The sequence below is a fragment of the Oncorhynchus masou genome, chromosome 33, assembly GCF_036934945.1.
Source record: "Oncorhynchus masou masou isolate Uvic2021 chromosome 33, UVic_Omas_1.1, whole genome shotgun sequence".
In the NCBI taxonomy this organism is placed as follows: domain Eukaryota; kingdom Metazoa; phylum Chordata; class Actinopteri; order Salmoniformes; family Salmonidae; genus Oncorhynchus; species Oncorhynchus masou.
Genome location: NC_088244.1, coordinates 25,013,470 through 25,035,015, shown reverse-complemented (window position 1 = coordinate 25,035,015; position 21,546 = coordinate 25,013,470). Strand labels below are relative to the sequence as shown.

Genomic DNA, 21,546 nt, shown 5'->3' with positions numbered 1-21,546 from the left:
TTTAATAGAGCATGGCGCTTGCAACGCCAAGCGTCGTGGGTTCGATTCCCGCTGGGGCCACCCATATGTAAAAGTAGTGGCCCCAGCCGACTTGTAAGTCGCTTTGGACAAAAGCGTCTGCTAAATGGGATATATATATATATATAATTTCAAACAGGTGTGCCTTGTTAAAAGTTACTTTGTGGAATTTCTTTCCTTCTTAATGTGTTTGAGCCTATCAGTTGTGTTGTGACAAGGTAGGGATGGTATACAGAAGATAGCCCTATTTGGTAAAAGTCCCTATTATGGCAAGAACAGCTCAAATAAGCAAAGAGAAACAACAGACCATCATTAGACATGAAGGTCAGTCAATCTGGAAAAGTTCTAGAACTTTGAACGTTTCTTCAAGTGCAGTCGCAAAAACCATCAAAAACCATTGCTATGATGAAACTGGCTCTCATGAGGACCGCCACATGAAAGGAAGACCCAGGGTTACCTCAGCTGCAGAGTTCATTAGAGTTACCAGTCTCAGAAATTGCAGCCCAAATAAATGCTTCAGAGTGTTCAATTAACAGGCACATCTCAACATCAACTGTTAAGAAACTGTGTGAATCAGGCCTTCATGGTACAATTGCTGCAAAGAAACCACTACTAAAGGACACCTTTAAGAAGATACTTGCTTGGGCCAAGAAACATGAGCAATGGACATCAGACCGGTGTAAATCTGTCCAAATGTGAGATTTTTGGTTCCAAACGCATGTCTTTGTGAGATGCAGAGCAGATGAAAGGATGATTTCGGCATGTGTGGTTCCTACAGTGAAGCAAGGAGGAGGTGTGATGGTGTGGGGGTGCTGGTGACACTGTCAGTGATTTATTTATAATTCAAGGCACACCAGCATGGCTACCACAGCATTCTGTAGTGATACACCGTCCCATCTGGTTTGCGCTTAGTGGGGCTATCATTTGTTTTTCAACAATGTCCCAACACACCTCCAGGCTGTGTAAGGGCTATTTGACCAAGAAGGAGAGTGATGGAGTGCTGCATCAGATGACCTGGCCTCCACAATCACCCGACTTCAACCCAATAGAGATAGTTTGGGATGAGTTGGACCGCATAGTGAAGGAAAAACAGCCAATAAGTGCTCAGCATATGTGGGAACTCCTTCAAGACTGTTGGAAAAGCATTCCAAGCTGGTTGAGCGAATGCCAAGAGTGTGCAAAGTTGTTATCAAGGCAAAGGGTGGCTACTTTGAAGAATCTGAAATATATTTTGATTTGTTTAACACTCTTTTGGTTCCTACATAATTCCATATGTGGTATTTCATAGTTTAGAAGTCTTCACTAATATGCTACAATGTAGAAAATAGTAAAAATAAAGAAAAACCCTTGAATGAGTAGGTGTGTCCAAACTTTTGACTGGTACTGCATATATACACTGAGTGTACAAAACATTAAGGACGCCTTCTTAATATTGAGTTGCACCCCCCCACCCATACCCCTCCCCAATTTCTCAGGACTCTACAAGGTGTTGAAAGCGTTCCACAGGTTAGCTGGCCCATTTTGACTCCAATGCTTCCAACAGTTGTGTCATGTTGGCTGGATGTCATTTTGGTGGTGGACCATTCTTGATAAACACAAGAAACTGTTGAGCATGAAAAACCCAGTAGTGTTGCAGTTCTTGACACAAACCGGTGCGCCTGGCACCTACTACCATACTCTGTTCAAAGGCACTTAAATATATTGGGTTGTCCATTCACCCTCTGAATGGCACACATACATAATCCATGTCTCAGGTCTTCAAAATCTCATCTCCTTCATCTACACGGATTGATGCCACTTGTTAAATCCACTTCAATAACTATAAGGGATCATAGCTTTCACCTGGTCAATCTATTCCGTGGAAAGAGCAAGTGTCCTTAATGGTTTGTCCTCTGTGTATTTATTTAATGCATTTTAGGATACATGTGAAATATAAAAACATTGGCCAAATTTATTTTGTATGCATTTTTAAATGTATTTTAATACTTGACATACATTTGTTTGTAAAAAAAAAAACTTTTCACATGTATTTTTTGACACACACACACGTCCCCCTCGGTGTCAAAGATAATAATAGTAGTCTGTTAGCTTGTATCTCAACTGCCTCCCCAAAGGCATTCACTGAGTTGGCAAAAATCAGCAAAATAGCTTGTACCAGAACATGATCTCTTTATTCAAATAACAAAAGTAACACACTGTAAACACACTGTCCAAAATAAGTACCTGTCAAGCATAAAGTAGCTGAGACATTCTTTCCCTTGGTGCTTTTTCTTCTTCTTCACATCTTCTGGATTATTGAAATGGAAAACAGGACATTAGACAAAATTCTCACAGAAAGACAGGACAAGATGTTATTACACAGTATGTTGATCATCAAGTTGATTTTTAGAGAAATGTTATATGTAGATTTCTCTTTTTCCCCCAAAAGCGGGATACCTGTCAGTGTACTGTATCTCTACTTTACATTAAGTTAACTGGTAACACTTTACATGAACGTACCCTTTGGGGGGGGGTGTAAAGAGTTTAGAAGTACTTTATAAACATGCTCCCATACACCCGAACATTAACATTAGCTGTCATGTTCTGTGTTAGCAACACACGTGATACACTGGCAATAGGAGTCAATTAGAGTGACAACAAGAAAATCGAAATCTAACATTCGTAACTGTCACTTTTCAATCACTTGTCAATTATACTTTTTTCAAGAACGTGCAAAATGCAAAATCATGTTGAGTGAACCTCCTCAAATTCCATTTGACGAGACCCCCTGGTCTAGATCTGCCAGACTGAAGAAGCATCTGCTGGGAGGAGTGTGTGTGAGGTCCGAAAACATGTCAAACACAGTTTGCAGCACACCACTACTCCCTCAGACTCCATCCAGAAATCCAACCACCAAGGTGGTAGAGGAATGTACCATCCTGTATAGCCCTTCCTGACAGTCTAGTCATCCTGAATATATATTGTTTAATAGTCTCTTCTTCATAGAGCACGCAATACATCAGGCGAGTGGGAGGAGCCTGCGGAGCCAGCTCTCGTCTCGTCCAATCAGTCTTGTATCCTCATGGACTCACTGTTAGTGGGAGTTGCCAAACCATGAGCGTACTTTCATCTGGGTCCCCATTGGCTGCTATAGTCTCCTCCCCAAGTCGACGGAACCCCCTGCCTCCGGAGAAGACTGCAGCCGAGGTCACCTTGTCCTTCCCACGCCCCTCCCTGGCCGGGGGCTGCCCCCGTACCCATACCTCAGGGTCCTCGCTCAGCTCGTAGATAGAGCCATCCTCAGGGCTGTGCTCCGGGGTCTCCGGTGGGGCGTCACATGGGCTCTGGTCGGGTTCGGCTGTCAGCAGCTTTCCGGGCAGCTGGGTGGTTGAGCGGAGGCGATACTGAAGCAGCATTCCCTTGGCCTTGGAGGGCTCTCCCTGAGGGGAGGAGCAGTCAGGTTGCGAGAGTGACTCCTGGGACAATTCATTCCTCCGCTCCCCACCCTCTCCTCCTCCCGCTCCCCCATTGGCCTGGTCGGCAGTCTCGCAGACAGAATCCCGTTTGAGCATGTCTGGGGACAGGGTGCTGGAGGTGACCACAAGGAAATCCACAGGGCCACAGTGAGCGTTTAGAGACGTCATCCCTTTACCTATGGGACAAATAGCACACAAGGCCTCGGTTAGAAAACACACAACTTGATTGGTGGGTTGGTGGGTTGGTTGATTGATTGATTTTATTACACAATTATAATACATAATACAGCCAGTCACACCAATGCAATGGGAGTAACCGGATGCCACCTGATGCCAGTGTTCATGTGAAAACGTCAGTTGTGTCTGTGCTAAGCCTGACCTGTTATTTTGGGGATACCCTCCAGTTTGGGCACGGGCAGGGTGACGATGATGCCTTGGGCAGTGCCCACCCACAGCAGCCCCTGGCAAATGAGTAGGCTGGTGACCCGGACGCTGCCCTGCTGCCCTGGAAGAGAGACACAACCACCATTCTGTCACTTCCTCCTGTTCATGTCAACGTTACAGTTGCCCTCGTCAACATTTATGATCCATCCCTAGCCTCTATGCCAGCCTCTTGTGTATATCTGAAATAATGTAATAGATTATCACCAGGGGTTAAATTACACCTCGCCTTACATAGGGCAATGTGGAGCTAATACCAGTTTGCTAATACCTGTATCCAATCCTTTTAGACCTACACAAGTGTTTAAGGACTGGTTTTGAATCATGTAAGTGAAACAAGTGGTCGATAACCTGTGACCTTCTACACTGTACTTGCCTGGGCTGAGGAAGGTGGAGCGTGTGGAGATGTTGATCTCCTGCAGGTGCTCCAGTGTCTCCGTGTGGAACAGGCGGATGGACGAGCCCTCGGAAAAGGCCATCCACACCCCTCCCCCCGCCCGCACCATGTGACTCACACTGACCAGTGGCTCAGGGTGCGCGTCAAAACTCTTTCAGAGGGGGAGAGAGAATTAGTGAATGAATGAGAAAGAGGTGTTATGATCAAGCGAGATAGGAGAGAGGTTGTCAATTCACGTGTCCTTTCCTTACTAGCTACAGTATCATATTACACCTATCCAATCCTTTTCGGGTCATATAGTTGCTCTGTCCCTCTTCTCTTCCTCATTCCTTCAGCCCTCTGTAAATGAGGGTGTATAGAAGGGTGTGTTTTGCCAACCTGTGTGTGGAGGCTGGAGCCCTGGATGACGGTGACGTGGTTGGCACAGCTGGCCCACACAGCATTCTCTAGGGTTAGGAGGGTGCGGATGGGGCCACTACCCACAGTCACCAGCCTGCACGATTCAGGGTCCCACAGCCCCTCTGGAAAAAAGAGAAAATGGTCAATGTTAATGATGGTTACTTATTTATCCATCACATTGACTTAACCAGGTAGATTATTGAGAACAACAGAGAAATTATAATATTCAATTTAAGTCTATGAGAGCACTGTTCAGGAGAGTGTTGTGGTACAACAGCAGACTGAGAGGCAGACCTATAGTATGTTCATCTTGATGTTGTCTTCTAACTTGTAATGGAATACCTTGATTATACAAGGACATGGCAGGATACAATATTATACAGTTGGTTTGGGGTCTCACCTCCACTCTTCCGAGCATAAACAGACACTTTTCCATTCCCCAGCCCAGCGAACAGGAAGGAGGCAGAGTGTTTCAGGCACAGAACTGGACAACTGTCTGGGTTGGAGAAGGTCAGCAGGCACTGGGTCGAAGTGTCCACGGTACCGTACACATGAATGCTGGGAAATGGAGTTCATGAGAAATAGGGTGACCTTTTACTAATTATATGACAATGACATGAGGCAACTTGAATTCTACTGATAGAGTTGTGTGTGGCCACTTGGGCTGATACGTTCCGGTTTCTACTAACATTGATATGGACAATACAAAAGTCACAATGAACTGAATGGTAAATGTTAAGACTGGCACTTTTTTCTGATTTGTTGGTTCCTTGAAGAATAGTGGATAACCAAATGCAAAAGGTGCAGCATGAAAAATTCAGCCATGTTCACTAAACACATGGGTGTCAGCATAGTGTAAACTCATTCTGCAGTGTTTGCTTGTACTACAGTACACACAATGACTCACTTGCCATCCTGCAGGCCTACACAGATGGTGTTGCCAGTCCTGGCTGTGCTCTTGACAGCAGCCTCCCCCTCCCCTTCCTCCTCTGTGGGACAAGGCTCCATCACGTGATCCAGACACAGGACTGGCGCCCCCATCTGGATGGACTTGACCATGCGCGGCATGGAGCGGTTCAGAGAGAAGATTTCCACTTGACCATGGTTGCGGTCACCTCCACTGGCCACCTGGTCATGACAGATACAGGATGTTAATGGGGCTGACCAGCTATCGAACACAGGTCTACTGCGTGACTCTAGATCACATGAGCCCGCTGAGCAAAAAAAGAGCTAAAGCCTAGGCTTAGGTTACTCATCACATGAACCATTGTAGTTAATTGGACCACCTTCGCTACACTTCACCACAACTCAACCACGGTTTGCAGTACTCACCCAAAGGTAGCCCTGTGGCAGAGAGGTGCTGGCTGCAGAGAATGCCAGCAGGGCACATTGGACCGGGTTGTGAAGCGCAGTCTCCAGCTACAGACACAACAAAAGCTCACTTTTACCCACAGGCCTAGTGTACTCAGTTATAGAGATACACGGAGTGTACGAAACATTAGGAATACCTTCTTAATATTGAGTTGCACCGCCTTTTACCCTCAGAACAGCCTGAATTCATAGGGCATGACTCTACAAGGTGTCGAAAGCGTTCCATAGGGAAGCTGGCCCTTGTTGACTCCAGTGTGTCCATTTTTGATACACATGGGAAACCCAGCAGCGTTGCAGTTCTTGACACTCAAACCGGTGCTTTTGGCACTTGCTACCATACCCCGTTCTAAGGCACTTAAATCTTTTGTGTTGCCCATTCACCCTCTGAATGGCACACATACATGTTTCAATTCTCTCAAGGCTTACAAATCCTTCTTTAACCTGTCTTCTCCCCTTCATCTACACTGATTGAAGTGGATTTAATGTTTTGTAATCTCAATGTATATGTATTCGGGATTATAGACAATATATTCTATATTATAGCTAAATTCTCTCTATAAAACGGGATATAACAGCAGCCCATTGAATGTTTTAGCTGACCATTCCTTTACCTCAATAGCTTTACTTGAATGACATTATAAGAACATTTCTGGAACATCCTGCTAGACTTGATGTTCAGAATCAGAGGAAAGTAATTGGCAGTATTTCGAGTATGGATCTAATGCACTATTAAATCCAAAATAATATCAAGCATTTTTTCTGATACTGAAGACTCATGACAGCCTTATTCAAATGAAGCTGAGATGTGGTTCTGGGTGCTAAGATTACACTCTGTGTAATAAATTGTTTTGTTGAATAATTGAATCCAAACATGTATTTAAATTTGCAGCTGAAGACTAATTAGATTTCCAATGGGGTTTGATTGGACGAGGCAGACGGTATTAGAGGAACAGGGATCAAAACAAATCAGCATTTTCTTTTTACACACACACACACACACACACACACACACACACACACACACACACACGCCATATAACAAGTTTGTTGACCCACAATAATGCAACATATGGATGCAAATTGGAACATTGTGTGTGTCCTCAAACAGAGTCTAGTCCATCATCTCCGTATACCCTGCAGTGGTGTGAAGTCCCATGATAACTGGCATCTGCCACTGCATTTCCATACAAATTGTGTACATGTATATTTTCACCAGGAGGAAATTTTAAAAACGCCATCCAACACACACAAGCTCTCTTTTCAGAGACAGAGGCATCTGAATTTCAAATAGTTAAGATGAAGGGAATGGTGGTGAACAGTATGTAAGAGCTTGGAGGAGTGGAGGGAGTGTGGATACCCTTCCAGAAAAGAACACTGGGTTGCATACAAAATGGCACCCTATTCCCTATACAGTGCACTACTTTTCACCAGAGCCCACACAGGGGGAATAGGGTGCCATTTTGGATGTATGCTGGTCTGTGATTTACTGTTTACTTGTAATTTATGCAGGAATAATTGTGGGAGAGTCTTTCCGGAGAGTCCAGGGGGGGGTTAGTTTAGAGAAACCAGCCGTTAGTCTTTCAATTTCAACTTGAAAAGACTACTTGGAATGCCATCCAGCATTTTCCTCGCTTCGTGGATTATCTTCAGGAGTCAATGGCCTCAGCCGAGTCCCCAGAAATAAGGTGCTTACCCTTTGATCTCTCCTTTATCCCTAGACACAGATACTATGAAAGCGGAAACTGAATCAGATTCACTTATTTTAAAGGTAGAGTATGTTGATACGTTTTTGGCAGTGTGTGTTCAATCCTCAATCAAATGTATTTATAAAGCCCTTTTTACATCAGCAGTCACAAAGTGCTATACAGATAGCCGGTATAAAATCCAAAAGAGCAAGCCATGCAGATGTACAAGCACAGTGGCTAGGAAAAACTCTAGAAAGGCAGGAACCTATGAAGAAACCTAGAGAAGAACCAGGCTCCGAGGGGTGGCCAGACCTCTTCTGAAAGGGGGGAACTTAGATTATCCCTAGATCGGACTGATGACATGACTCCAGATTGAAACAAACTATGTCATTCATTTTTGTGCATCTTTTAGTGGAGGCTGTGGGTGATCTCTTTGCTAAAAAAATGAAACAGAAGAATAATAGTATCTCATCTCCTTAACAGGACATGTACACACGCACAAGCACACACTCCCACAGGCTTTTACAAAAAGTTTACTTTCAACTACAACTGCATTATTCTAATATAATGAGTAAGTTTGGCACATTCAAGGTGCCAACAATGCATATTTCATATCCTCTTCAATCCTTGTTTCTTGAACCCTGCCAGGCAAACTAAGGGGGTGTGTTAGCATGGCATATCATTACACCTTTCATCTCAACATATTTGCTTTTTTCTCAATAATGGCTTCTTTTGTGACAGCTCAAAATACTGCTTTAAGTTACGGTGCAGATTTTTTTCTCTGAGTAACGGAAATGTGCCGGGGGAAATGCATACCGTAGATGAGACCAAGACTTCATATCATCATACCAATCATAATATAGATGAAGTCAACTCAGCAGTCTTGAAATACAATCAAGTGTCGGTCGTTGCAATGGTAATGTAGTGGTCCCTTAGATAAGCAAGGACTGCTGTTCTCCTCATGTGAGTGAAGGATTCCATTTCCTTTATCAAACAGCTTCCATGATCTCATCAGTCAGTCTTATCCAGCTCAGCCCCCAGGAGCCGTAGAAGAGACTGGCAATGAATGAGATGGGACTATAGCATAAACTGCTAATCATAGTCTGTGACACACAAAGAAACCCCAGTCACACTTCCTTGAGTGGCAATTATTTGATGGTGTTCCGATTCCCGTTGGATCAAGCCAACGCCTGCTACCTCTTGCCTCTGCTCTCCGTTCGACAGCGAATCCTGCACTGTATCAGACACCTTCACTGAGCTTCCTCACAGCTGTAGCTGCTTACCTTTTGGTCTTGTGTTTTGGAGGAGAAGATGGGAAGTCGGCAGGCTAGCAGGGGACACCAAAATGGATGTCTAGTCTTCCCATCATCCTCTGCAAACACCCAGCCTGGCGTGTTCTCTTCCCCTGTATCAACAGTGATACATTTAGTTGTACACCTTTGCAACATCCTATCCCAGTGGACAAATTATGACCAATATGCCAAAAAGCGCCAACATTTATTATTTCTGTGTTATGAGTCCAAAGCTAAGCTAGGTTTGCTATAATGTTAAATGGCATTGTTGGAGAGCTCGACTTACTCTTGGCTATCTTGGCGAGGTGTAGGCGGTTGACCCAGGAGATCTTGCTGAGGGGACTGGGAGTGTTGAAAACCACCATGAAACTGACCGGTCGTCCAGATCTGAGGAGCAACAAAATACATGCATTAACATGTAACACACGTGCATGAACACAGACAATCACAATGAAGGATGGTGTGGATGGGAGAGAGGGTGTGAGAGGGACTTCATGAACATCCAGACTACCCCTCAGCTCTCCCTGATCTAGCCCTGTCCCTACTTTCTAGGGCTATGGGCTAGTGGATATCTTTGTTAATGCTGGACCTTGAATTGCTTCAGTAGAGATTGAGTTTCAATCAGAAACATGAAGAAATGTGTAAGCTCTGACCATTTTGGCATTTAAATGGAGAGTTGTAAAGATTCCAATATCAAACCACACAGGAATAGACTAGAGCTGAGAGAGTTGCATCCACAGATTGGCAGTAGAGGATTAAGAATGTGCCAGGCCTTGCCACCCACTCCAAGCTGCCCTGCCATCTTCTTACAACCTACCCACACATACACACCCCCCACACATACACAGGGCCCCAGTTAACCTCCTGGGCACTCACTTGTCAGGCTTGCCTGGCACAGCCAGCCGCAGGCGGCACTTGTTGGCACACTGGATCTGTTCATCTTTGATGTGGATGAGCCTCTGCAGTGCAAGGCACCAGTCCTGCCCTACTGTTGTGTTCAGGTTCTGGAGAAAAACAAAAAGAGGGTGGTATCACATGATAAACTGCCAATGTGATACTGTCTGTCCAATAAACAAGAGTTGAAAAGAAAACGTAGGTGTGTGAGTGTGTTTCTCTAACCTGGTAGGTGCCTTGTAAAGTCCCCACCAGCAGGGTGATGTTTTCAACCACATACAGGTCGTGTTGTAGCTCCTCCAGCTCCTGGTACAGTCTGGGAGGTCCCAGGAACACTTTACCTGGCACATACAGTCACATCTTTACTGTCTGCGTCATCATCACCATCCTCCATCTCATCCTATTCTTACTCCTCTTAAAGCAGGCATGTCCAGTCTTATTTACAAAGGTCCGTTGTGGTTGAAGTCTTTCTCAGTCGTACATCTGATTCAACTAATTCTCTTTCTTGAGGTGTGGACTGATCAGCTGAATCAGGTGGCTGCAGAAAAAGACGACACCTATACCTGCCCTTTGTGGTAGGATATCCTGTCTCTGTCACCATCATTCTCTGGCATTTCAACAGTTACAAAATGTCCTGCTGGGTTTCTCCACCAAAAGACTTCCACAGTAAGTCAACTCCAAATGAGACTGAACCGCAAACTAATACAGGGATGTTTATCTCAGAAATGAGACCGGAGGAACAACATCTGAACTACTCCCAGAGGGTTACATTGTAGCCTCTTTTATCACTCAATTATGGAACTGAAGCCTTTAGAGATTTCAAAACGAGTCAGTTCCTCCCAAGCAGGTACCCGGTAATAGAGTGGGAAAAGTTGCTTTTCATTACAATAGTATTTTGTCTTGAATGTGAAAGTGTACAATGCATACTTTTTTTTATTGAACTGAATGTGTGTTCTTACCTGGAACATTAGCAACATTTGGCCGTTTCCCAGTATCTTTGCTCTGGAAGCTCTCCTGTCCCACCTCCACTACCTGCGTCTGCAGCAAGGGGGCACTCCACTTCACTGTGTATTTAGGACCAATGGGAACTAGACTGCTGACATCAGGGGGACCCCTAGTGGAGGAAACAGGAACACATTTCACTGGCCTGAGCATAGAGATGTTCCCAAAACTTGTTCTCAATGGCGCCTCCCATGCTGTCCAAGAAGCCGTCACTCCAAAGATATTGTCCTCTCTTTTTCCATCTCTATGGGCCTGAACTATAAACAGGTTGGTTGTATAGCAACAAAAACGATATGGGTGCAACTATGGGGCAAAACAAAGGGTTGGCTTAGATTGTTGACAACATGTCAACTTTATTTAGCCTCAAAATTGTTTTTGAATACAAATACAACTCTTGAGCAGTGGTTGTTTCACAAATACATTGTTACAGATGTTGGTTAGTTAGCTATCACATTTTTGCCATATTAGCATAGACTTGACATGATTCAAAACAAGACATGGTATCAATAACAAGACAACGAGCTACCTGCAATTCTCCACATGGCAGCTTTTTGTCATTGTTGCTAGTTATCTGACCGTTCAGAATCTTAACACTGTCACACTGGCTTCTGCCTCGTCGATGCGTGCATCATTTTTGTGAAAAAACTTTGAATGTAAGAGATAATGCAAATGCAGTTCATTCTCTTAGCTGTTGGTGCATTGGGGGGGGGGGGGTTCTTGGTAGTGGGGAATGGAATTGTTTTTCTTCCGTGGGGGGGGGGGGGCCTTGAATGGTTGAGGGACAGCTATTGGGGAACTGTGGGGGGGGGGGGATCTTGGAGGGTTCGGGCTTCACAAGATTGTGATCGTCAAAAAGGAAACTATGACATATTTTATATCACTATCATGCACACACACTCTCACACATAAGGATGGCTCTGCTGCAGAAAGACTGATACATGTTTGATAGTGTCTTGATGCTGTATTGTTTGTCCTTCATGTTCTAATACTTTAATGTTACCCCTTCCTTGTGTTTTTATGTAATAAATAATTATTAAAAAAACATAAAAAGAGAATGCAATCCTAACAGCAATTGAGAAATCCTGTTAAAAGTGTCAGGGCTCTTTGAATCAACAGCATGAAAGGAGGTCAAGGAATACCTAATGCAATTACAGTCCTTCTGATAAGTTGAATCCTTCTCCAAACACCAGCACCCACTAATGATTTTCAGGGCACGTTACTAATCATCAATCCCCATAATTGTGCATGAGAAGAATTGTGATCTGTTCCTCCGGAAATGTGAAAGTTGGGGGCAAAGTTGGCATGAGGCATGAGCCGAATCAAGTAGGGTGCAACAAATAATTTATCAGGCAAGTTGCAATACATTTTGGGGAAAACTTTACCTTTGTTCATTTATGATATTATCAGTGCCGTGATTCTCATATCTACAATAGTTGTGTTGGACAAGATGGAGAAAAAGAGAGTTGGTCGACATGAATACACAGTGTGGTTGTCATTCCACAACATGACATTTGACCAGTGGAGGCTGGTAGGAGGAGCTATAGGAGGACAGGCTCCTTGTAATGGATCAAATGGAATAAATAGAACAGAGTCAAACATGTGGTTTCCATATGTTTGATGTGTTTGATACCGTTACATTTATTCCATTGCAGCCCGTCCTCCTATAGCTCCTCCCACCAGCTTCCTCCGCATGAGACAGAAATAGATCATCTATGTACGAGACATACTATGGTCTCATCCTGGTAGTGCTGACTCACTTGACGTTGATGTTCGCACAGATGAGGGTGTCGTTCAGCAGGAAAACTTTGCGCTCCTTGGACTTAAGGACCTGTCCTTTCTCCCCGTACACTGTCTCAATCAGTACCTCACACAGTATCAGCTGCCTCTGGTCTGAGTTCAAGAGCTATAGAGGGGACACAAATATCACACATCACACACAACACACTTCCATCACTTACTCTTACACACAATGGAATTGACTAAAACATTTGTTTTTCAAATTTACTTTAAAAAGAAAAGATGTTGTTTCGAGAAAGACAGACAGACATTGGAAATCATTGGTGGTGTCTTTAGCATATGTATATACACGTCACCTTGCTCAGTTGACGGTCACCAATGCTGCGTGCCAGCTGCTGGATTTCAGCGACCTGGTCAGCGACTCGTTTCTGCTCGTTCAGCCTCTCGGCCAACGTCTCCAGTTCAGTGAGGGCCAACTGCAGGGGCAGGCGGTCAGGGTGGGCCCGGGGAGTGTTCTTCAGCATGTCCTGAAGGAGGGAGGGAGAGAGCAAGTGGGGGGAGAAGGAGAGAGAGAGAATGAGAGAGATAGAAAACAGTCTTTAGTAACAGAGTATTCAGAAAGTATTCAGACCCCTTGACTTTTTCCCCACAATTCCTTCGACCTCATAGCTTGGTTTTTGCTCTGTCATGCACTGTCAACTGTGGGACCTTATATAGACAGGTGTGTGCCTTTCCAAATCATGTCCAATTAATTAAATTTACCACAGGTGGACTCCAATCAAGTTGTAGAAACATCTCAAGGATGATCAACGGAAACAGGATGCACCGGAGATCAATTTCGAGTCCCCCCCCCCCCCCTAAATGATTTAGATGCACTATTGTAAAGTGGCTGTTCCACTGGATGTCAGAAGGTGAATTCACCAATTTGTAAGTCGCTCTGGATAAGAGCGTCTGCTAAATGACTTAAATGTAAATGTAAATGTAATGAGTCTGAATACTTATGTAAATAAGTTCTGTTTTTGATTTGTAATAAATTTGCAAAAATATTTTAAAAAACTGTTTTCGCTTTGTCATTATGGGGTATTACGTGTAGATTGATGAGTGAAAAAATTTATTTAATCCATTTTAGAATAAGGCTGTAATGTAACAAAATGTGGAAAAGGGAAGGGGTCTGAATACTTTCCAAATGCACTGAAGGGAGCCACATTTCACTACAAACACTCGCCCTCTCACTTCCTCAGTATTAATGAACTCATAGGATTCCCCTAAGAAAGCTGTCTGGGTTTCTACCTGACATGCTTGACAGAGCACACTATAATAAGGCCTTTTTCCAAATACATGTTTATGAGAAGGTTTTAAATAGTTTTGTTTTTTCTTTGTTCCTCTTCTCGACACATGCTTTGTTCCATGGAGCTTAATAAAGAATACTTCAACATAATCAACACAAACTAAAATCAAAGTAAAGATGAGTAAATGTTAGTGTATAGCATATATTTATATAGATCATGAACAACAAGTATTATACATGTATCTTCAAAAAGATAAGATGCTTGTTTTTGCTGTGTCTTGGTACTAACCTGTAGCAGCAGGATGAACTGAGGGAAGCGCTGGATTGGTTTAACCATAAGGCCATAAAGAGTGATTCTGTCAGGACTTGACACTTGCTTCTTCTGTGGGGGCACAAACATAGAGGCCAAGTCAACAGGGAGTTCATTACATCGTATCTAAGAGGATGATATACAGTATATAGTAGCCCTGAGATGTCAAACACATTCTCACTTTCAAATTCAGAATTAACCGTTTGGAGGCGAATCTGACTGACCATTTCACCAAATGCTACAAGAAAACATTGAATGCAAATCGATGCCGAACTTTGAACTTATTGCAAACGAATAGATATACTGTAGCAGCAAACAATTCTACAGCCTTGGGAGAGGAAAGAAGTCTAATTCATTGTAAACTGAATGATCAAAGAGGAGAGAGTAGGCCACCTTGAGAAACTCCAGGAAAGCTGGCTTGGAAATGCAGGCTTTCTTGATGAGCGCCATAGCGTTAGTGAAGTTGTTGACGTAGTCGCTGTACACGTCTAGTACCATTGACTTGGAAAACTGTGGAGAGAAAAATGGATGCAACATCCAGTCATATAATATTAGTGGAAGGATACATAGAAGGAAAGGATAGATTTTCTAAGTATTCCAACAGGGCCGTGTTCATTTGCGTTGTGTGCCCTAATGAATTGGAGCCTGGTCCCTGCACTTGGATAGATCCATCCTCCATACTGACCGAGGCCACAAAGAGGTCTCCGATCTTCTCACTGAGGTCCCACTCGGCCACACGGGATGCCAGGGCGATTTGGAACATTGAGTGGCACTGCAGGATCTCCCGCAGCCGGTAAAATATGGGCCGCACCTTCTTATCGCTCAGGATCCGGGCCTCTGGCTCAAGCAAGGGCTTCTGGTACTCCTGAGAGCAGCAAGGAGGAGAACCAATCAGAGTGATGCTCACTGATATCTGGTTAGCTGGACTCTTCATCAGTGTTAACACCTATCCAGTCAGTTCAGATCTACACAAGTGCTGGGGGGGGGGGGGGTGTTAGGTGCTGCAACCAGCCACCCGGAGGAAGACCTCTGAAGTTAATGTCAGTGAATCAAAATGACTTCAGACTGTCTGGGTATGGTTCAAATGAAGTGTTGAAAAAAAGAACAGTGGAGGTCACTCACCACTAAGATTCTCTTGAGAGAGTCCACATAACTCCTCTCACTTTGTACAATGGAACCAACGATGTGGCGTCTGATAATCTGTTGGGTGGTAAGCCCCTCTGGCATAGGGCTCAGCTGGGGCGGTGGGTGCTTCACTTCAGACACCATCACGTCCAGATAACCAGCGTCATCATCACTCTCCTCTGTATGGTGACAGTGACATACCTTTAAACTCATTTGCCTGTCTACCAATACTGCTCTATTCTCACATGGCCTCAATAGAAAACATACAATATGTGTTTCTTATTGAACATGTCAAGGTTGTCCCCGTATGTTTCAATCCATTTTCTACCATTTGGTGCCCAATGAATACGACCCAGCCCTCGCCTTGTGTCCTTGTCTGTGGTTGTCTGACACCTTGATGATGGAATTGACAGCCCAGTGCCTACCACAGCCACCTCAAGAACTGAATGAGTGACGTGTTAAATCTCTGATAAACTTCTTTGATAACTGGGACATTTCACTTTTACATGTTTAAACCAGCATTGACTAGTGATATTGACAACAACAACAACGATGCTAAAAACCATGACAATATATGAGCTATGACAACTGACATTAACCAATACATACTGTGTTTAAAAAGAATAAGCTGGTAATAATAATAATGCTTACCCGCGGTTTCTTTTTTCTGCAGGAAAGAGACTTTACGCATCATAGCTAACTTTGTCTTTTCCAGTCCGTCCTTGGTGCCATTTCGCGCTGCTTTCATCAGCATCTGGACCTGAAAGAGAAGTGAAGGGGAAAGAGAGAGAGAGAGAGAATAATGCTCTGTAAATATGTGAGAAAAGAGAGGAGACACCGCAGAGCTATGCTTCCCCTTTACAGAGACCACATCAACCATCCTTTGACCAGAGCTAGGCTAGTCGGAGGCTGTGTCCAAAACGTTTTACACTGCCTCCTATCCCTTTTGACCACTTGATACCCAAACAATCCAGATAACAATTATAGACTAGACTTTTCACTTACCAGCAGTCAAGGCAGGTAAGATAAGGTAAAGGAGCCCGTTAATAGAAATGGGACACAGTCGCTGTCATACAGTATTCTTACTGTATTCTACAACAATGATTCAGTACCTTGAAGTCACAGCTGCGCATGGCCAGATCCTGCTTGGTCTTGGCACAGCGCTCTTTCAGTCGCCACATGTCCTGAGAAAGCTAAGTTCATCGCCATGACAATGTCCCCGACCCCACAAGCAAGGATGAAGGACAGGACACCAGATCAGGAGAGCGGACAGAAGGGTTGAGGGAAAGAGAGAGGAAGGAGAGAGGAAAGAGAAGGATAGTCAAGGCGAAAGCAAGAGAGAGGCAACCAGTGAAATCACAAGATGTGAAAAGGGTTGACAATTATGTCAATTGAAGGTAGAACAATGATTGGTTTCAGAAAGTACAGAGAATCTCAAATATTGTCATTCTCCTTAGATAGTTATTATAAAAATACATTGGTTCTATTTGTTGAATTGTCTTCTGAATAGTCTTTCATTCAGCAAGCAAAGACAAGACACTTTTGTTGCCTTCCCTTAAAAAAAAGAGACCATTTCCCCTTGCTCCTAACCCACACAAAATATCATTTCAAATCTCCAATTAAACCTTTTTTGAAATGTTGAAAAACCTTCTTTTTTTAAACATACAAGCATATGAACAATACCTCATATCATAAGAACCATACTCCTGCCTCTTCAGAAAAACATATCTTAAATCAACACAGATTCAGGGAAGAAAGAAACCTAAGCAGCAGCAGTGGGAGGAGCAGCAGTAAGTGGATGGACAGGGAATATCCAGAGAGGAAGAAGAGGAACCAAGAGAGACTGCTGACAAAGCCACTAACTACTGAACCCACGTGTATCACTTCCTCATCCAGAGAGCAAGGCAGTGCATTTAAACCAGCTGTGTACAGTTCCATCCTCAGTATATAAACATTAATTCACTACATTAACAAAAGTATGCTGGGGTCACACCATGAGAGGGCACTAGACAACACCACGCACACACACTCAACAAACTAACTAAACTACACCATGTTGTTCCTACATGTATTGTTGTCTATAGGTATACACTGTAAGTATACTCTAGGGTCCCCCAGCTGGCGGCCCGTGGGTGATTTTATTTTGCCCCCCCCCCCAGCAAAAATGTCAATTGTTGCACATAAGACTATAAAAACACAAGCAAATCAGCTCCAAGTGAATATAATCTGGGAAATCTGTTCCAAAGTATTCCCATGCGTAATAGAGAGATACACTACATGACCAAAGGTATGTGGACACCTGCTTGTCGAACATCTCAATCCAAAATTATGGGCATTAATATGGAGTTGGTCCCCCTTTGCTGCTATAACAGCCTCCACTCTTATGGGAAGGCTTTCCATTAGATGTTGGAACATTGCTGCGGGGACTTGCTAACCATTCAGCCATAAGAGCACTACTGAGGTCAGGCACTGATGTTGAGGGATTAGGACTGGCTCGCAGTCGGCGTTCCAATTCATCGCAAAAGTGTTTGATGGGGTTGAGGTCTGGTCTCTGAAGGCCAGTCAAGTTCTTCCACACCGATCTAGACAAACCATTTTTGTATGGACCTTGCTTTGTGCACAGGGCATTGTCATACTGAAACAGGAAAGAGCCTTCCCCAAACTTTTGCCACAAAGTTGGAATTGTCTAGAATGTCAATGTCATAGCGTTAAGATTTCCCTAAGGGGCCTAGCCCGAACCATGAAAAACAGCCCCAAACCATTATTCCTCCTCCACCAAACTTTACAGTTTACACTATGCATTTGGGCAGGTAGCATTCTCCTGGCATCCGCCAAACCCAGATTGCCAGATGGGTTCGGGTACAGAGAACTGCTCCAGTCCAATACAGTTACAGTTTGCAGAGAGGTTTACACCACTCCAGCCGACACTTGGCATTGAGCATGGTGATCTTAGGCTTGTGTGCGGCTGCTCGGCCATGGAAACCCATTTCATAAAGCCCCTTGTGCTGACGTTGCTCCCAGAGGCAGTTTGGAAATCGGTAGTGAGTGTTGCAACCGAAGAAAGACAACTTTTACACGCTGCGCGCTTCAGCGGTCCCGTTCTGTGAGCTTGTGTGACCTACCACTTCGCAGCTGAGCCGTTGTGGCTCCTAGACATTTCCACTTCACAATAAGAGCACTTACAGTTGACCACTCTAGCAGAAATTTGACTTGTGCTTGATTTTATACACCTGTCAGCAAATAGCCGAACCCACTAATTTGAAGGGATGTCTGGAAGTGTCTGGAAGTGTGTATATATTTTTTTTTTATATATTTTTTTTAACCTTTATTTAACTAGGCAAGTCAGTTAAGACCACATTCTTATTTTCAATGATGGCCTAGGAATAGTAGTTCAGGGGCATAACGACAGATTTTACATTGTCAGCACGGGATTCGATCTTGCAACCTTTCTGTTACTAGTCCAACGCTCTAACCACTAGGCTACCTGCCGCCCCATATAGTGTACCTTTGTATAGTCACTTGTTGGATGGATATGCAGTTTGTTTCGGTTGCGTTTCATTTTAGTTTGTGCCCAATATAAATGAAATGGTAAATAATGCATTGAATAGGAATAGAGAATAAGAATATAATGTTTCTAAACACTTCTACATTAATGTGGATGCTACCATGATTACTAATTACTAATACCATGATTACCATACCATGATTACTAATACCATGATTACTAATTGTCCTGAATGATTTGTGAATAATGATGAGTGAGAGGTTAGCATGTGTTGGGGGTATGATATACAATGCTAACCTCCCCTGTTATTGTAATGGTGAGAGGTTAGCATGTCTTGGGGGTATGATATGAAATGCTAACCTCCCCTGTTATTGTAATGGTGAGAGGTTAGCATGTCTTGGGGGTATGATATGAAATGCTAACCTCCCCTGTTATTGTAATGGTGAGAGGTTAGCATGTCTTGGGGGTATGATATGTGGGCATATTCTATTCTCATTTAACATAAATGTGACTCCAAAATGACATAATACATTATTTACCATTATTGTCTATTTGGCACAAAATAATCTTAAACACAACCAAAACAAACAGCAAACGCATCCAACAGTTCGTAGAGTCACAAGCTTGATGTAATCATTGCATGCTAGGAATCTGGGACCAAATACTAAACTTTTGACAACCTTAATACAAATATAAGTGAATTTGTCCCAATATTTTTGGTACCATATAAAACAAAAATCGGTGGACTGTGTACAATAAGTGCTGTAGTTTCTAAACGATTCACCTGGTATGGATGGAAATACCTTCAAATTAAAGCTGACAGTCTGTACTTTAACCTCATAGTCATTGTATCATTTCAAATCCAAAGCACTGGAGTGGAGAGCCAAAACAGAAAAAAAGTGTGTCACCGTCCCAACACTTTTGGAGCTCAGTATGCGAGCCGATAGAGTACTGACATCTTGTGGAAAAGACATAGCATCAGACACAATGCCAACATTGATTCAACAGACATCCTTGGGTGTCATTAAATAATTGTAGCAAGTATTGAGCAAAAAGGTCTGAGCAACAAATACAACACATATACAAGTATACAAGACAGGAGGCTTACCTTACTACTGCTTCGGGCAACAGTGGGTATTTTGGTCTCGCTGTCTGACTGCTCATCATAGCTCTCAAACTCACTGTCGCTCCATCCATTGTTGGTACCATGATGGCTTTCTGGCCTCTGGACGTCCTCGTAGATGTCATCTGACACAACAGGGGAGACATTAATCACACACACAAACAAACATGCATCCATGCACAAACACACACACACCACTGTATCAGAGTCCCCACCTTCCAGAGGAGAGAGGAGGCTCTCACAGGGCACGTCATCATAGATGACCTCTGGACGACTGGTCCTAAAGATGGCCTCTGGACTAGTCATGATGATGTCTTCAGGGCTGGTCGAGTTGGTCATGTCATGGCGGAGGGTTGGATCGGTCATGACGTTATCGGGACTGGTGGGGCTGGGTGGGCTGTCTGTGCAGGCCAGACCATCTGGACTTTGCAGGCCCTCTGGACTAGACACATTTTCAGGACTTGCTGCATCACCTGGACCTCCTACATCAGGAATAGGGGGAGGTTTCCCTGGAAGAGAGAAGTGCACCCTTCCAACCTTAGGTAATTGGCTAAAAGACTCAATTGGGCACTAATACCAGTCCCAGGTTTATTTTGCCGTAAACATAGTAAATAGCAAAGTAACCAGACTAAAATGGTGGGTAGTCGGCCAATAGACTACGCTCAAGGTTACTACAAGATTACCAAAGCAAGGTCACTAGAAGAGAGAGCAGAGGCAAGTCAATCTGGTGTACAATCCCACTGGATTTTCCTCTGCAATTGGTATTTTTAATTTAATTTTACCTTTATTTTACTAGGCAAGTCAGTTAAGAACAACTTCTTATTTTCAATGACGGCCTAGGAACAGTGGGTTAACTGCCTGTTCAGGGGCAGAACGACAGATTTGTACCTTGTCAACTTGGGGATTTGAACTTGCAACCTTTCAGTTACTAGTCAAATGCTCTAACCACTAGGCTACCCTGCCGCCCCTCGTGGGCCACTTTCTGAAAAGTATGCAATCATGGCACATCATCATCATCGTCGAGGACGTCACGTACCAAAGCGAGGCGTCTGAGGGAAAGTGTTTATGCTGGCAGGAATCTGCAGGGTGACCGAAGGCAGCTGTATCTCACAGGCATTTCTGCCCGGCAACAAGAGCATTAGAGACAGGAGTCTCTGAAAATCTCAACCATCCCTACGAGCCTGACTAGTGTGGGGCGAATTAGCTATGGCCCTCTCAGCGTGGAAAAGTATGCCCTATCGATGAAGAATAGGATTCATGTCCTGGTCAATAAATACACTCCCATTAGAGGTGAAGGTGGCTGAATTGTAAAGTGACAGATCTCTGGCCCCTGTAAGAAGTCCAGTTGTATATCTAGCTCTACAGCACATGTTTTGTATTTATATTAGGGAGTATTCAGTTTGCCAAGGGGTGTAATATGTTTAATATCCAATAATGAGGTTTGCACAGTGCAATGTCTATTTTCTAACTTGAACCCACACTTACCTGTATAACTAGGGATATC

At 43.7% G+C, this 21,546-nt stretch overlaps 1 protein-coding gene across 7 annotated transcripts in view; it reads right to left on the bottom strand.

The window, feature by feature from the left end:
• Nucleotides 1-1,946: 1,946 nt before the first annotated feature.
• LOC135528094 (rho guanine nucleotide exchange factor 10-like protein) overlaps nt 1,947-21,546 on the bottom strand; it is a 28,887-nt gene continuing 9,287 nt past the window's right edge. For 4 of the 7 annotated variants that reach the window (XM_064956894.1, XM_064956895.1, XM_064956893.1 and 1 more), the window contains 22 exons: nt 20,258-20,551; nt 20,028-20,167; nt 16,066-16,174; nt 15,412-15,593; nt 14,975-15,154; nt 14,683-14,799; nt 14,269-14,361; nt 13,048-13,218; nt 12,712-12,857; nt 12,337-12,378; nt 10,912-11,066; nt 10,178-10,293; nt 9,935-10,062; nt 9,345-9,445; nt 9,050-9,171; nt 6,043-6,129; nt 5,618-5,838; nt 5,111-5,268; nt 4,690-4,832; nt 4,291-4,462; nt 3,853-3,978; nt 1,947-3,649 (listed from right to left, as the gene is read on the bottom strand). In XM_064956894.1, coding sequence (XP_064812966.1) covers nt 3,078-3,649; nt 3,853-3,978; nt 4,291-4,462; nt 4,690-4,832; nt 5,111-5,268; nt 5,618-5,838; nt 6,043-6,129; nt 9,050-9,171; nt 9,345-9,445; nt 9,935-10,062; nt 10,178-10,293; nt 10,912-11,066; nt 12,337-12,378; nt 12,712-12,857; nt 13,048-13,218; nt 14,269-14,361; nt 14,683-14,799; nt 14,975-15,154; nt 15,412-15,593; nt 16,066-16,174; nt 20,028-20,167; nt 20,258-20,551 — 3,575 coding nt within the window. In that variant the 3' untranslated portion in view covers nt 1,947-3,077. Of the gene's footprint in view, nt 3,650-3,852; nt 3,979-4,290; nt 4,463-4,689; nt 4,833-5,110; nt 5,269-5,617; nt 5,839-6,042; nt 6,130-9,049; nt 9,172-9,344; nt 9,446-9,934; nt 10,063-10,177; nt 10,294-10,911; nt 11,067-12,336; nt 12,379-12,711; nt 12,858-13,047; nt 13,219-14,268; nt 14,362-14,682; nt 14,800-14,974; nt 15,155-15,411; nt 15,594-16,065; nt 16,175-16,526; nt 16,608-17,097; nt 17,495-20,027; nt 20,168-20,257; nt 20,552-21,546 lie in introns of those variants that run through there. The other 3 variants (XM_064956899.1, XM_064956896.1, XM_064956898.1) reach the window with 3 other exon arrangements.